The sequence below is a fragment of the Anas acuta genome, chromosome Z (genome assembly GCF_963932015.1).
Source record: "Anas acuta chromosome Z, bAnaAcu1.1, whole genome shotgun sequence".
NCBI classification, from domain to species: domain Eukaryota; kingdom Metazoa; phylum Chordata; class Aves; order Anseriformes; family Anatidae; genus Anas; species Anas acuta.
Window position 1 is genome coordinate 60908782 of NC_089017.1, and position 12124 is coordinate 60920905.

The 12124-nt window shown below is 38.1% G+C and overlaps 1 protein-coding gene across 3 annotated transcripts in view; it reads left to right on the plus strand.

Annotated features, from left to right (window-relative positions):
* The first annotated feature begins 715 nt into the window (after positions 1 to 715).
* The window catches only part of DTWD2 (DTW domain containing 2), a 106263-nt gene continuing 94854 nt past the window's right edge, over positions 716 to 12124 (plus strand). The window contains exon 1 of one of the 3 annotated variants that reach the window (XM_068667207.1): positions 716 to 921. In XM_068667207.1, coding sequence (XP_068523308.1) covers positions 767 to 921 — 155 coding nt within the window. In that variant the 5' untranslated portion in view covers positions 716 to 766. The remainder of the gene's footprint in view (positions 922 to 12124) is intronic. The other 2 variants (XM_068667205.1, XM_068667206.1) reach the window with 2 other exon arrangements.

Consider the following 12124-nt stretch of genomic DNA (forward strand, 5'->3'; position numbering starts at 1 on the left):
CTGTCCACTATGATGGCACTACTTCCAATAATTAGCCAAAATAAATTCTTTGCAGTTTATACCAACGTGTCTTGTGACAATGGTGTCTTTCAGTTAAGGGAAAACTGAACCTTTTTTACCTCTGTTGCCCCCCAAGCCTGTATTAGGTAGCATATAATATTTGCAATAAATAACTTTATAAATTTAAATTTGTAAAGCAGTTTATTGCGCTCACAGCAATTTTACAGCCAGCTTCAGAAAACCAATTCTTTTGATTAAAATGTATTCTAGTAGTAAGAAAATGAGTTTATTTGCATTGTATGCAACTACAAAATAAATAAATAAACAAATAAATGGAAAACATCTTGTGTGTGTACCTAGTACCACCAAGTCTAAACTATACCAAATGGCTCTGAAGAATGTGAATATGTAAAAGTGATGTTTAACACGCACAACATGGGGACAACTCGAAGTTGATACTTTCAGGGGAGGACCTTCTGCTTGCGGACTCGCTAATTACTGCACTCCAATTGCTTTCTGGGGTCAACTACAACAGCTTTGGCGACAGATTTTATTTCCTTTACATTTGGGGCCGGCAGCCCAAACCCTTGGCTCGGCTGCACTGGCTGAGGGAACACGGACCTAATCCCACCTCACGCTGCCCGCCATTAAGTTTGGGCGGCGAGGGAGAGGCGGGGCAAATGGCGGGCGGCGCCGCGGCGCCTCTCCCCGACCACCAGCGCCCCCGGGCGGCAGCAGCGGGCAGCGGCCCCCCTCTACCCCCGGCATGGAGCGAGGCGGCGGCAGCAGCGCTGCCGGCCCGTCCCCGTCCCCGTCCCCGTCGCGGTCCCCGTCCCCTTCCGAGGACCGCGAGTGCTGCGCGGGGCTGTGGGAGCTGCCGGTGGAGCGCTGCGAGAGGCGGCCGGAGTGCGGCCGCTGCAGGTGAGGCGCGGCGCGGCGCAGAGCCGGCGGCAGCGGGAGGGCGGCCGGAGATGGCGGCGGCCGCTGCGGGCCGGCCCCCGCCCCGCCCCGCCCCGCTGCCCGGAGGCTGCGCCTGGCGGCGGGGCTGGGTGCCCCGCGGGGCTGGTCCCCAGCCGGCTGCTGGGAAATGGCGTCCCAGCTGCTGGCAGGGAGGGCAGCGGGGCTTTTAGTGGATTTAAGGGCGCTGGGCGAGAGCTGCTGTTGTGCTTTCATGGAATCGTTGGGGTTGGAAAAGGCATTCGAGATTATCTGGTCCAAGCGTCCCCCAAACACCAGTGTCACTCCCTAAACCCATGTCCCCAAGCACCACGTCCAGCCTCTCCTTGAACGCCCCCAGGGACGGCGACTACATCCTTCTGGTGGAGGGAGTGGGCAGTACCTCAGTGGCTCCCGAGGCAAAAAGTTTGTGCAAAAAGCACCAAATAAAATATTATTTAATACTTGTATTGATTTGATGCGTTGCTGTTGATTGGCAAAACAAATAGATACCTGATTTTATGAAGTGTAGGTGTGGTCACTATAAAGTAAAGCTCTTCGAAACTTCAGGAGACCACTTTTGGTGAGGTTCCTGTAAACAGGTCTTGTAAGTGTTCCTTAAATGAAAGCTGATGAGGTTTACTAGCAGATCTGCTACGTAAACATTCTGATGCTATATCCAAATTCGACTACATCGCAAAGGTATGTATAGTGTCAGTCATAACATTTGTAAATGTAAACTTAGATATTGAAAAAAACAAACATGGGTAATGGTTGATGGCCAAGGTGAAAACTGGACAGATGAATGACTTCCCTTTTGCTATTCTCATTTTCTTCAAGTAGTTTTAGCTCAGGGGGCTTCTTGAGCCAGATTTGGCTTTGTGATTAATATGTCCCACTTAATAGTTTTGCTGCTGTGTGGTCTTCTCTGAACCCATGTAAAATTACTGTTTCCACAGCATCTTGTTGACAAAAAGACACCTCAGGCCTACAAAACCCAAATTGGAAGAATTACCCTTTTTAGTTTATTTTGATTCTGGCTTCTACCTTCTTCTTTTGCACGCAGCTTTCAAGGTGTGAGTGAGCTGGAGATTTGCACCTTGGGTAATGTGTTTCTGTTTATTTTGGTGAGGACCCTTCCTCATGCTGTGACTGCATAGTTTCCTGGTAACCTTTGGGTAAGGGACTTTGTTAAATGCCTTTTGGAAGCTCCAGGTTGGTTTTTACGAAGTAGAACACCCTCTTCTACGTGTTTGTTGACCATTTCTGAGGTCCGTAGTAGTCTTGAAAAGCAGCGTTTCCTTTTGCAAAAGACACGCTAATTCTTCCCATGTGAATCACAGAATTTTGTGAGTGTTCCCTAACTGTATTTTTAATTATAGTTTTTGCTTGTGTGAAATTTTACCTGTGGTAGATATTTAAGTTGTCTCACATTTGCTACCTCTAGTCCTGAGGGGCCAAGGAACTGTGAAATGAGAGTTAACCTGCTGTCATTCAGCCATTTAACTTTGAGTTCTTCTGTGATGCCTGTGGGGTGCTGCTGATTGTTGTTTATTTTGTCAGTGTGTTTCACAACCTCTGCTGTGTTTTCTTCAGTGTTGGACAGGCTCTCTGATGAGTCACATACAAAAATGGTTTTCAGAATAGGAATCTTTTTTTTTTTTTTTTCATAGTAAAAAGTGATTGAAAGTATTTACTCAGCCTGTCATCACCATGTAGTGTTAAAACACTGGCTTTGTAAAGAGCACTAAATGAGATCTACTTGTTGCAAAGAACACTAAAAGAAGTGCAAGGACAGAAAGAAGGGAGGATAAAGAGACCACGTGCTTTTTAAGAAACAAGGAGAGTGATGAGTGTAACAATTAAAACAAAAAAAAAGTTTTGATGGATATTGTGATGACAGACTGCATTGTGCAATCAGTCTCTTTGTGTTTTCTCTCCATCATCTACCCCAGGAACAGTTTAACTAAACCATGGTTTTCATTGAGCATAGCATTCTGAGGCACAGCTTGGAGTAAAAGTAAAAGTTGCACTTAGGCAACTTAGGCTATGTCATGGGAAATATTGTGAAATGTGATTTTTACCCTGAATATTACCATGAATGATAGTTGGGGGCAAGTATCTCTAAATGAATTCCTAAATTTTCTGAAAAAGTAGATTTAAAATAGATTTTTCCTGTAAAGCACCTTAGTGGATGTGATTTAAGAATATCTGTACTCAATACTTGTAGTGGTGATAGTCTGAATTCAGCACAAATGCATAGAATAATGGGTTTTCTTAAGCATGATTTGGTGATCCCTCATGGTGACTGACTTTTTGATATGGCAAGACAATTGACTTACAGCTTCCTAGCAAGTACTCAGTCAGTAAAGATGTGAAAAGGAGATGTAGGAGGAATAAGGTAGGCAAGTTTTCAATTTAGATAAAATGAATGACTTGTAAATGTTGAAGGAGTGGAGTGTTCGTAAGTATTATGCTTTAGAGAGCTTTTTTTTTTTGGTAGCAGAGAAAGTGGTGGCATTAGTGATAGCTTATGATGGTGAGTTTAAATTAAATATTGTAAAGAAATTTTATGTTTTGAAAGTATTTTTTTTTTCAGCGTGTGTGTACGCGCAAATGTGTGGAATGGCTTGTTTACAAAAAAAAAAAAAGAGATTGTGAGAAATGATCCTACTCTTCAATGGTGTTAGAGATGGTAAACTGCTGGTGCAAAAGAAGTACGTGCAGTGTACTTCATGCTGGACTATTCTTAAGGCTACAACTTGATAAATATTCTGTTTGCCTGCCAAAACCAAAAGGTGAGTGGTGATTAACTTTGAGTCACTGATGGCTATCTGGTCAGTTTTTAAGGCTTCCTTGGCAGACCTAGTTGTTGACTTTACCACCAGGAGTTGAATCCCTACTCCCATATATTTTAATTTGAGAATAAGCTCAGAATAGCATCCAAGTTTCTGCTAGTATATAAAGCAAAATAAAGCAAGCCCCACAATAGAATCCATACACAATCTGGTGCGATGTGACGTGGTGTGACAGTCTTGGAGCCACATAACAATTTGAAAGTGTGGGTCAAAGCTTGTTCTTTTTCTGGATGCCTGTTGTGCTTTTAGGCAAAAAAACATTTGGTAGTGCAAGAGTGATAAATGTAACTGTGAGAATCATTTACGATCTATGTTTGGGCATTGCTTGGTCTCAGTTTGTGGGCAATCTGAAATCTCTACTGGAAACTCCTGTATGTTTGCAAGACTTTTTTGTTGTAAAATTAGGGTAACAGCTGGTGGTGTTCTCTTAGGTTTTACTATGATACATGCTGTGATACAGTATTTGTGTTTCAAGTTAAAAAAAAAAAAGAGAGAGAGAGAAAAAAACTTTAATCCTTTAATGCCATTGCTCCCTGTGCCTATATCTAAAATATTACATATACTTAAAATTGGTGTTCTATGTGGTTATGTGTTAATCTGTTAAGGTCAGGAGACAGATAATGACATGTCTGGATAATGAACAGTCTGACTTCATACTTTGAGAAAAATATAACGTTCTTAAATAAGTATCCAATACTTACTAATAGTCGTATTGAGTCCTACAAATACTGAGTGAGAAAAAGTAATGTGATCGTTCTTCAACACAAGTAAATATATGCAGCTGCTTTACAGCGCATCGGTAAGGTATTTAAGTGTAAACATGAATTTTAATGTTTAATTAACAGTATCAGAGAAAGCGAAATAAGCATGCATTAATTCTTTTAGCAATGCCTTGTGCATAAATTGCTTCTTAGCCTTTGATTTCTTTGATGTTCTTAAAGTATGAGCTGTAGGCATTTATTTTCACTGCTCTAAGCATATTGCAATTTTTTACTTCCTGAAAGTACTGGTTGCTAATCACTGTTTAAATAAACTGCTTATGTAACTAAACCTATATATTTTCCTATGGTTCATGACTTGTAAGACATGACTGACTGTTTTGCAATGTAAGATATTTTTAAAAAGCTTCATGCATTTCCTGTTATATTTGCTTTGAGAAAAGGAAATATGCGTGGTGACAGGCATAACTCGAATGGATTTTACTATGCCAGGTTCTTAAGAAGTGCATTGAGGGTATTTTATTTTATTTTATTTTATTTTATTTTATTTTATTTTATTTTATTTTATTTTATTTTATTTTATTTTATTTTATTTTATTTTATTTTATTTTATTTTATTTTATTTTATTTTATTTTATTTTATTTTATTTTATTTTATTTTATTTTATTTCTATTAGTATTAGCACTTTCAAAAACTCCTAAATCCGAACAGTATGTATTTATGCTGTGATTATACATATCCTTTCTGCCCTGTTCTGTTAGGGTCCTGAACTCTGCCATCTCATGGTCACGGCAGCCAAGGCTGCCTCTAGCTTTCACACCCCTGAGCAGTTCTGCCTTGTTTGTACCTACAGGGTTCAGCACAGCAGCTTCCACTGGGGGCTTCTCAATCACATGAGCTGGGAAGTTAATATCAAAGCACTCAGGTCTGTATTGTTTGAGCCTGGCTGTAGTCCTCCGGCAGATACCAGGAAATGCCCAGGAGGACCAAGACCTGTGAATGTAAGGCTTTGTCTAGTTGTCTGAAGAAGGCTTTGTCTCCTTCCTGACCAGGAGAGCCAGAGCACTACAACAATGCGATAAATATTGTTAATAAATTAATTATAAAATGCAGTTATTTATAAAAATATAAATAACATTTACTGATAAAATTATTTATACAGAAAGTTTTTAATCACGAGTTTTAAATAATAAAATTTAATTCTGAGATGAAGTGAAAAACCTGTTGACATAGTCCTTTTAAAACATGAAACTGACCTCCTAGCTTTCCTTATTCACAGTCAGAGGTTACGTTACGATGATGCCACATACCAGAGTTTACGTGGCAGAGTCTCAGAAATGTCTGCAGTGTCAGCATTTGATGAGGAAGGTATTTTGGTAGATGGTATTCAGCATTTTGCTGATATGTCTTAACAGAACATGTGTGAGGAGTGATCATGTTGAAGAATTTAAATCTCAAGTCTGCATTTGGACATGTGTGTGGAAGATTTGCTCACTTTTCCAGTGGGGAGGAGGGCAGCGCCCAGCAGGAAGACACGGTGGCGAAGTTGTCCTTAAAACAGCTGTCCTTAGCTGCAGCTGCTAATAGCAAACAGGCTGAATTGTTTCGTCTGTTGCATTAAAACTGAAGGAATCCAGAAGTATTAAATCCTCATGGAGTTTTGCCTCTACAGCTTAACTTCATTTTCTTGTAACTTTGTCTGTGATTCTGTGCTCTTCACCCAGAGGGTGGTCGGGCACTGGGACAGGCTCCCCAGGGCAGTGGTCACAGCACAGAGAGTGACAGAGTTCAAGAAGTGTTTGGACAATGCTCTCAGACACATGGGCTGATTTTTGTGTGGTCCTCTGTGGAGCCAGGAATTGGACTCGATGGTGTCTGTGTGTCCTTTCCAGCTTGGGATGTTCTGTGATTACTTTGCAGAAAACACAGTGCATTTGCAATTCGGTGGTACATTTGTGTTGATCCAATATCTGCATGCGTGATTTTTTTAAACTGTAGCCCAAAATGTGGGCACAGCATTCATTCCCTGAAGTGGTGAATTGGTAATGCCTTTGTTTCAACACAGATAAGCATGATTAAATAGTTAGAGAAAATATAATCTTGCCACTCACAAGTTGTGTTTCTTCAAAAAATAGCTAGAATGTTGGCAAAGATTTCTCACCTCACTATTGTGAAAGTAAAATACTTATTTTTTTATTCTTATAATTTAGTTATTCTTCTGTACATAAATCGCTTCAAATATATATGTAATTTAATACAGAGAGGTAGAGATGCACATGTGTTCCAGTTTCCATAAGCTTAAGCAACTGAGAATAAGAGATCTTGGTGTAAATTGTGCCTGACCCTGATCTGGCTCTTTGTCAACCCTGTAGCTATCACGAGTGGCATGGGGAAGCGCTCTGTTGCCATGACAGCTTTCTTTTTGATACCTCATTTATGTATTTGTAGCCAGACCTGAGCCAGCCCCCAGACTTTGAGCTGATTGTGCTGTACTGGCCAGCTGAGAATCAACAAGTTACTGTTGTCTCTTGCTTAAACATTTGCGCATTTAAGCAAAAACATTCCTTAAAGGTTTTATAGCCTAATGCAGGGTTATTAAACAATAAACACTTATTTTTACAAATGCAAAAAAAAAAAAAAAAAGTATTGTGAAAACTTTTTATTTTTTGGCCTTGCAGTGATTTCAACTTTAAGTGATTATGTATGTTTTCCTGTCATTGGAGCAATAGAGGTATTTAGGCAGTAAATAATATGTCAGCTTTTCTGAAGAGGTTAAGAAATTTTAGTGGAGTTGTGGGTGTGGAAAGCAAGCATGCACAAGCCTGAAAGTCCCTACCAGTTAAGAATTACCTTTATCTTTCTTATATGAATATGTCTCAAATTTTTATTTTTTATTTTTTTAGTAGAAAACTCTCAAATAAAGGACTTTTAAACCATGCTAAGAGGGACTCCTGAAATTACTTACTAAGAAATAAAGTACGTGTAGAATTTACCAACTACAGGTAAGGATGAAGCTGGACTGAAATTGATACATACACCAAGATATATGTAATTTGTATCACATTTTAGGAAGAGATGCTATAGGTAAGGCAGAAGAATGACCAAGCGTTAGTACAGTTCCCAAGTTTAATGCCTGTGATTTCTTTTAACCTTGCCACGCTTTTATTAATGTTGCTTTAAAATGACTGTAGTGTGCATATTAAAATCTGTGGCTTGTATTGGTTTGAAATATAAAATATCAAACTAAACATTGTTCAGTGGGTTTCAGTTTATTTCTATTCTGCAATTAGTAGTTAATGTATCTATAATAATTTATCATGCTGTTGTTTCCTTGTCCTGAATTAACAGTAATGACTGGTGCCAGTGCTGTTGATGAATTGAAAATTTTACTGACTTGAATGCTACTTCTTTCTGCTCGGCTAAACTTCAAAGGCATTTATTCATTTCCTATTATATTCTGAACAGACTAATGAGTACTGACCTTTTTAGGCCACTTATTTTGTGCTTGGCCAACTTAGTAGGCATACATTTTGATCTGCTGGAATTAAAAAAAAAAAAAAAAAAAAGCCAGTGTCAGACTGGCCACATCCTTTTGACTATGGATAACTAAGTGTTAGTAGGAGCACAACCAGAGACAAGAACCGCAGCAGAGAATAATCTTGTTAATTAAAGCAACTGTAGTGCCTTTGATCTGCTGCTTTTCTGTAATTACATCAAGAGTAACTTTGCCTTGGGGATGGTAGTTTATTGTAAGAGAAGCCAAAGATGTTTCAACAGTGATCAAACCTCCTCAATTTAATCATATGGGATACTAAAAATACAAATGGTTCCTTTACAAGAATTGCTATTGATTTTTATAAACATAACACAAAGCAAAAACTAAAAACCAGTATGTATTTTTTTCCTGTTTACAATAGGATGGTTATGAAAGTAGATGAGAGCTGAAGACTCTTATCTCTATACCCAAAGGCTTGGTTTAGGGGCAGCCAATTCTTTAATTTTTCTTGCATTTTATGAGGGAGAATTTGGCAGAATTCTGTATACCCAGAATTTCTTTTTTTTTTTTTTTTTTTTCCTGCCTTCCCTGAGAATGAATTGTCAAGATCTTCTGACTTCTTCCACCTGTAGTTTTTTCTCATGCCTTTCATTTATGTATTTTTCTTGTCTTCTGTTTCAGTTACAAAAAGTGGTTGTTGCTGTCATCTCTCCTCCCAGTGGCTGTATTTCATTCCATCATCTGGTCCCTGTTTCAGATTTACCCCTTTTAATGTTTATGTTTGTTACTTCTTCATTTTTTGAAGTCAAATACTGTCTGCACTGGATTTGGTTTTCCCATGGCTCTTTTATAGCTTTAACTGGATCATAGTTCTGTTCCATGAGCTCTGCTGAAATGTTTTTTTGTCAAATTCTTTAGTATTTTTTGCTTGGAACAAATAATCAACCTTTGGATTCCTGGATGTCAGCCTGGTGCTCAACTGTGTTGTTACTGAAAGCACAGATTTCTTTTGCCTTTTAAAACATTGTCCTCAGCTACATGTATTTTTACCTGTGTCTTCCTAGGTACCATTTCCAAGTTACACCAATTAGGCCTATCATTTCTGTAAGTTTCTATAAATTATTTTCCTCAGTTCATAAAGCTATTAAGCTTCTAAGTCAATAATGAGGACCTTAAAATTGTCTGTAACAGATGGTTTGGGTTCACTTGTCTTCTCGCAAGCATCCAGCTGCATCAGCTTAGTCACACAGAGGAGAACGTGTCCTTGCTGCACTTCGTTTTTGTCTTGCTTGGCCGTATGTAAAGGAAACAGATGAAGTGTGTCCTGGGAGTTTCTTACTATGGCTCTTCTAGCACATCAGTAGTAGATTGTAGATAATTTATGCTGTAAATGTGAATGGTGTTTTTTCTTACCTAATAAGTAGTCAAATACTGTCCTGGATCTTTACTTCTCTCTACACATTTTTCTTAATTGCGACCATATTAGTGATTGATAACACACACACATATACATATACATATATTATTTTTCAAGCAGAAAATCAACTGGCATCCAAAATACTAGACATTTTACATAAAATTCTGTGTGCATGTTCCTTAGGTTTTGGAAGGAGCATCTTAAAAGGCATATCTTTTGAACATTTTTTTTTCAGTGTCTAGCAATACGCCCTTAGAATGTCAGTTACAAAATAATTTCATTTTCTTGTGGTGTTGTTGAAATTGTCATTCTTTCCAATACTTCTTTCTAGTTTCCAACCTTCAATTCTTCTAGTTATTTCAAAAGTTCAGTTTAATGAAGTTGAAAATAGGGGAATCATGTGAACAAGCGATAGAATAAATGGACCAAATTGGAATGAATGTGAAATGTTCAGGAATGATGTATTCAGATGTTCACATCAGAAAGTGGAAAGAAAATACTCCTTATCTTATATAAAACACCTATAGTTTGTGGGTTTGTTCAGGAAGCCAAACAATCTGGAGAAATCCAGTGCTGGAAAAACTGCCATGATTTTCCATGTGAAGAATAAAAACAAGTTACTTTAGATACTAGATGTCTGTTTACATTTCTTCTATATTCTAAAAAGAAAAAAAAAACCATTTAAAATTGTAAGAGGAATACAGGATATTTGTTTGAGATGGTAGCCTTTCCAGCAATACTTTGAATGCATGCTAAAATGGCAATTGCTAAAGCTAGAGGCCTGGATAACCTTTTTTATCCAAGATATTTCAAGAGATGTCAGTTTCAAAATTTTCTTTTGGTATCTAATTTTTTTTTTGAAGTCTTGAGTAATGGGGTGAAGAGTGGAGGAAAGCTAATGCTGTGATTACGTGTATTTAATTTCAACTTCACAGTGGTTACCAGCTTGACATAATTCTTCCAGACTTTAATGTTAAAAATCCTACAGAACTTGACATAGAACCATATTTATTAAGAAAACGCTTATTAGCAGGGGATTTTTAATTTTCTTTTTTATAAAGCCTGTAATACCTCCTTACCTTCTTAGATATGATTACGTATTGAGTCAGTAAAGGTACTGATATAATTCCTGTGAAGAAAAAAATATCAGTGCTGAAAAAATGATAGAGCGAACATTAACATTGAAAATTAGGTAGTCTCAGTGCAACTACAGTCAAGAAACCTAAACCCACTACTTCTTCAGTTAATCACCAGACAAACTTGGTTTTGGTCTTTGTGAGTATTTCTTCCTTGGGTGACAGGGAAAAGACAATGATTAATGACTGTTTTCTGATCTTAGAAGATGGATGGATAGTAAGAATTGTCCTTGAGTAATCTGTCTATGGGAACAAGAGGAGAAGTCATGTATCTAGCAGCAGAACCACGTGGTGGAAGCTGCAGTTTTTGAGAGGCAATTGGATGTTCCCTGGGTAATGGCAATCTGCAGCTTAACAGATGGGAACAGAGTTCCAATACTTTTTATAAGAAGAACTTTATAGGAGTTTTCAAAAAGCAGCCCAGACATAAGGTCAGGCTGTTGAGAGGACTGTGACTATCAGTGACTAGTTTTGTTAACACTTGTTTATATTCTTAACTGGTAGAAAATAGTAAATCAAGAGGGTGGTGTTTTAGAAAGAAAGGTTCTCAGAAAAGCAATTTTGGCATTTCTTTTGATTTATTACTTTTATGGGACAACAGTGGTGGTCCTCTTCAGTTTTATAATATATGGAACTTGGGTTTTTTTTTTTTTTGGTAGTTCTGAAGTGAGTATTACACTTAAGTAGTTGGGGATTAGTCCCTTTAGTGTTTCCTTTAGTATCTAGTGAGACTTCATTTAGAAACTTGGTAACTGCTCTCTCTTTATTAAGTGTGTTTATCAGACTGAGCTCTTAGTCTGTAATATCATTAGGATTTAAATGTGTTTTGCACTTTTTAATATAAGTGCTTGTTAATTGTACTCTCTAATAGGGAATTTCTTCATTAAAATACCAAAGAGATGAGCAATTAAATCCAGATGTGGTGTTTCTCTTGGAGACCTACACCTATCTCCAAGTTCTCTTGAACTTGGAATTTGACCATTTAAGTTCTTTTGAAAACCCTCATGTGGGCAGAAACAGTCATTTAGTTGAATGATGCAGTATGCAATGCATTAAGTTGCTTTTAAGTGCCTCCTTGAAGGCCATCTCCAAGTTGATTAAAAAAAAAAAAAAAGGCCATCAAGTACAACAAACTTTCTTCTGCATATTTGCATCTGCGTGCACTGTGGAACTTAAGCAGAGGTGCCATACCATTGCTGAATGGTATGTATGCATTTTAAACTCAAGCTGTTTCAAGGGATTTAGAAATCTAAGTATCTTAGAGCTTCAGTCTCTAAAACTACTTTGGTAATGTCTTTGACATTTATAACAGTACAGTGGTTATAGTCCCTCAAACCCTATTTAGTTATTCTTTAATGCCATTCTGTTATGAGCCACTGCTTTGGTTTGGTATTTATTAAATGTTTGCAAACGTAGGTTGTGTAGCAATTTTGAGGGCGGGCAGGGGGAAAAATGAACACCGGCAGTAGCAGAGGGCTAGTGAAATGTACTGCAAAAACAAGCGGGGGAAGGAGAGAAAGAAAAACAGCAAACCCACATTCATAGCAGATTGGTTAACAGA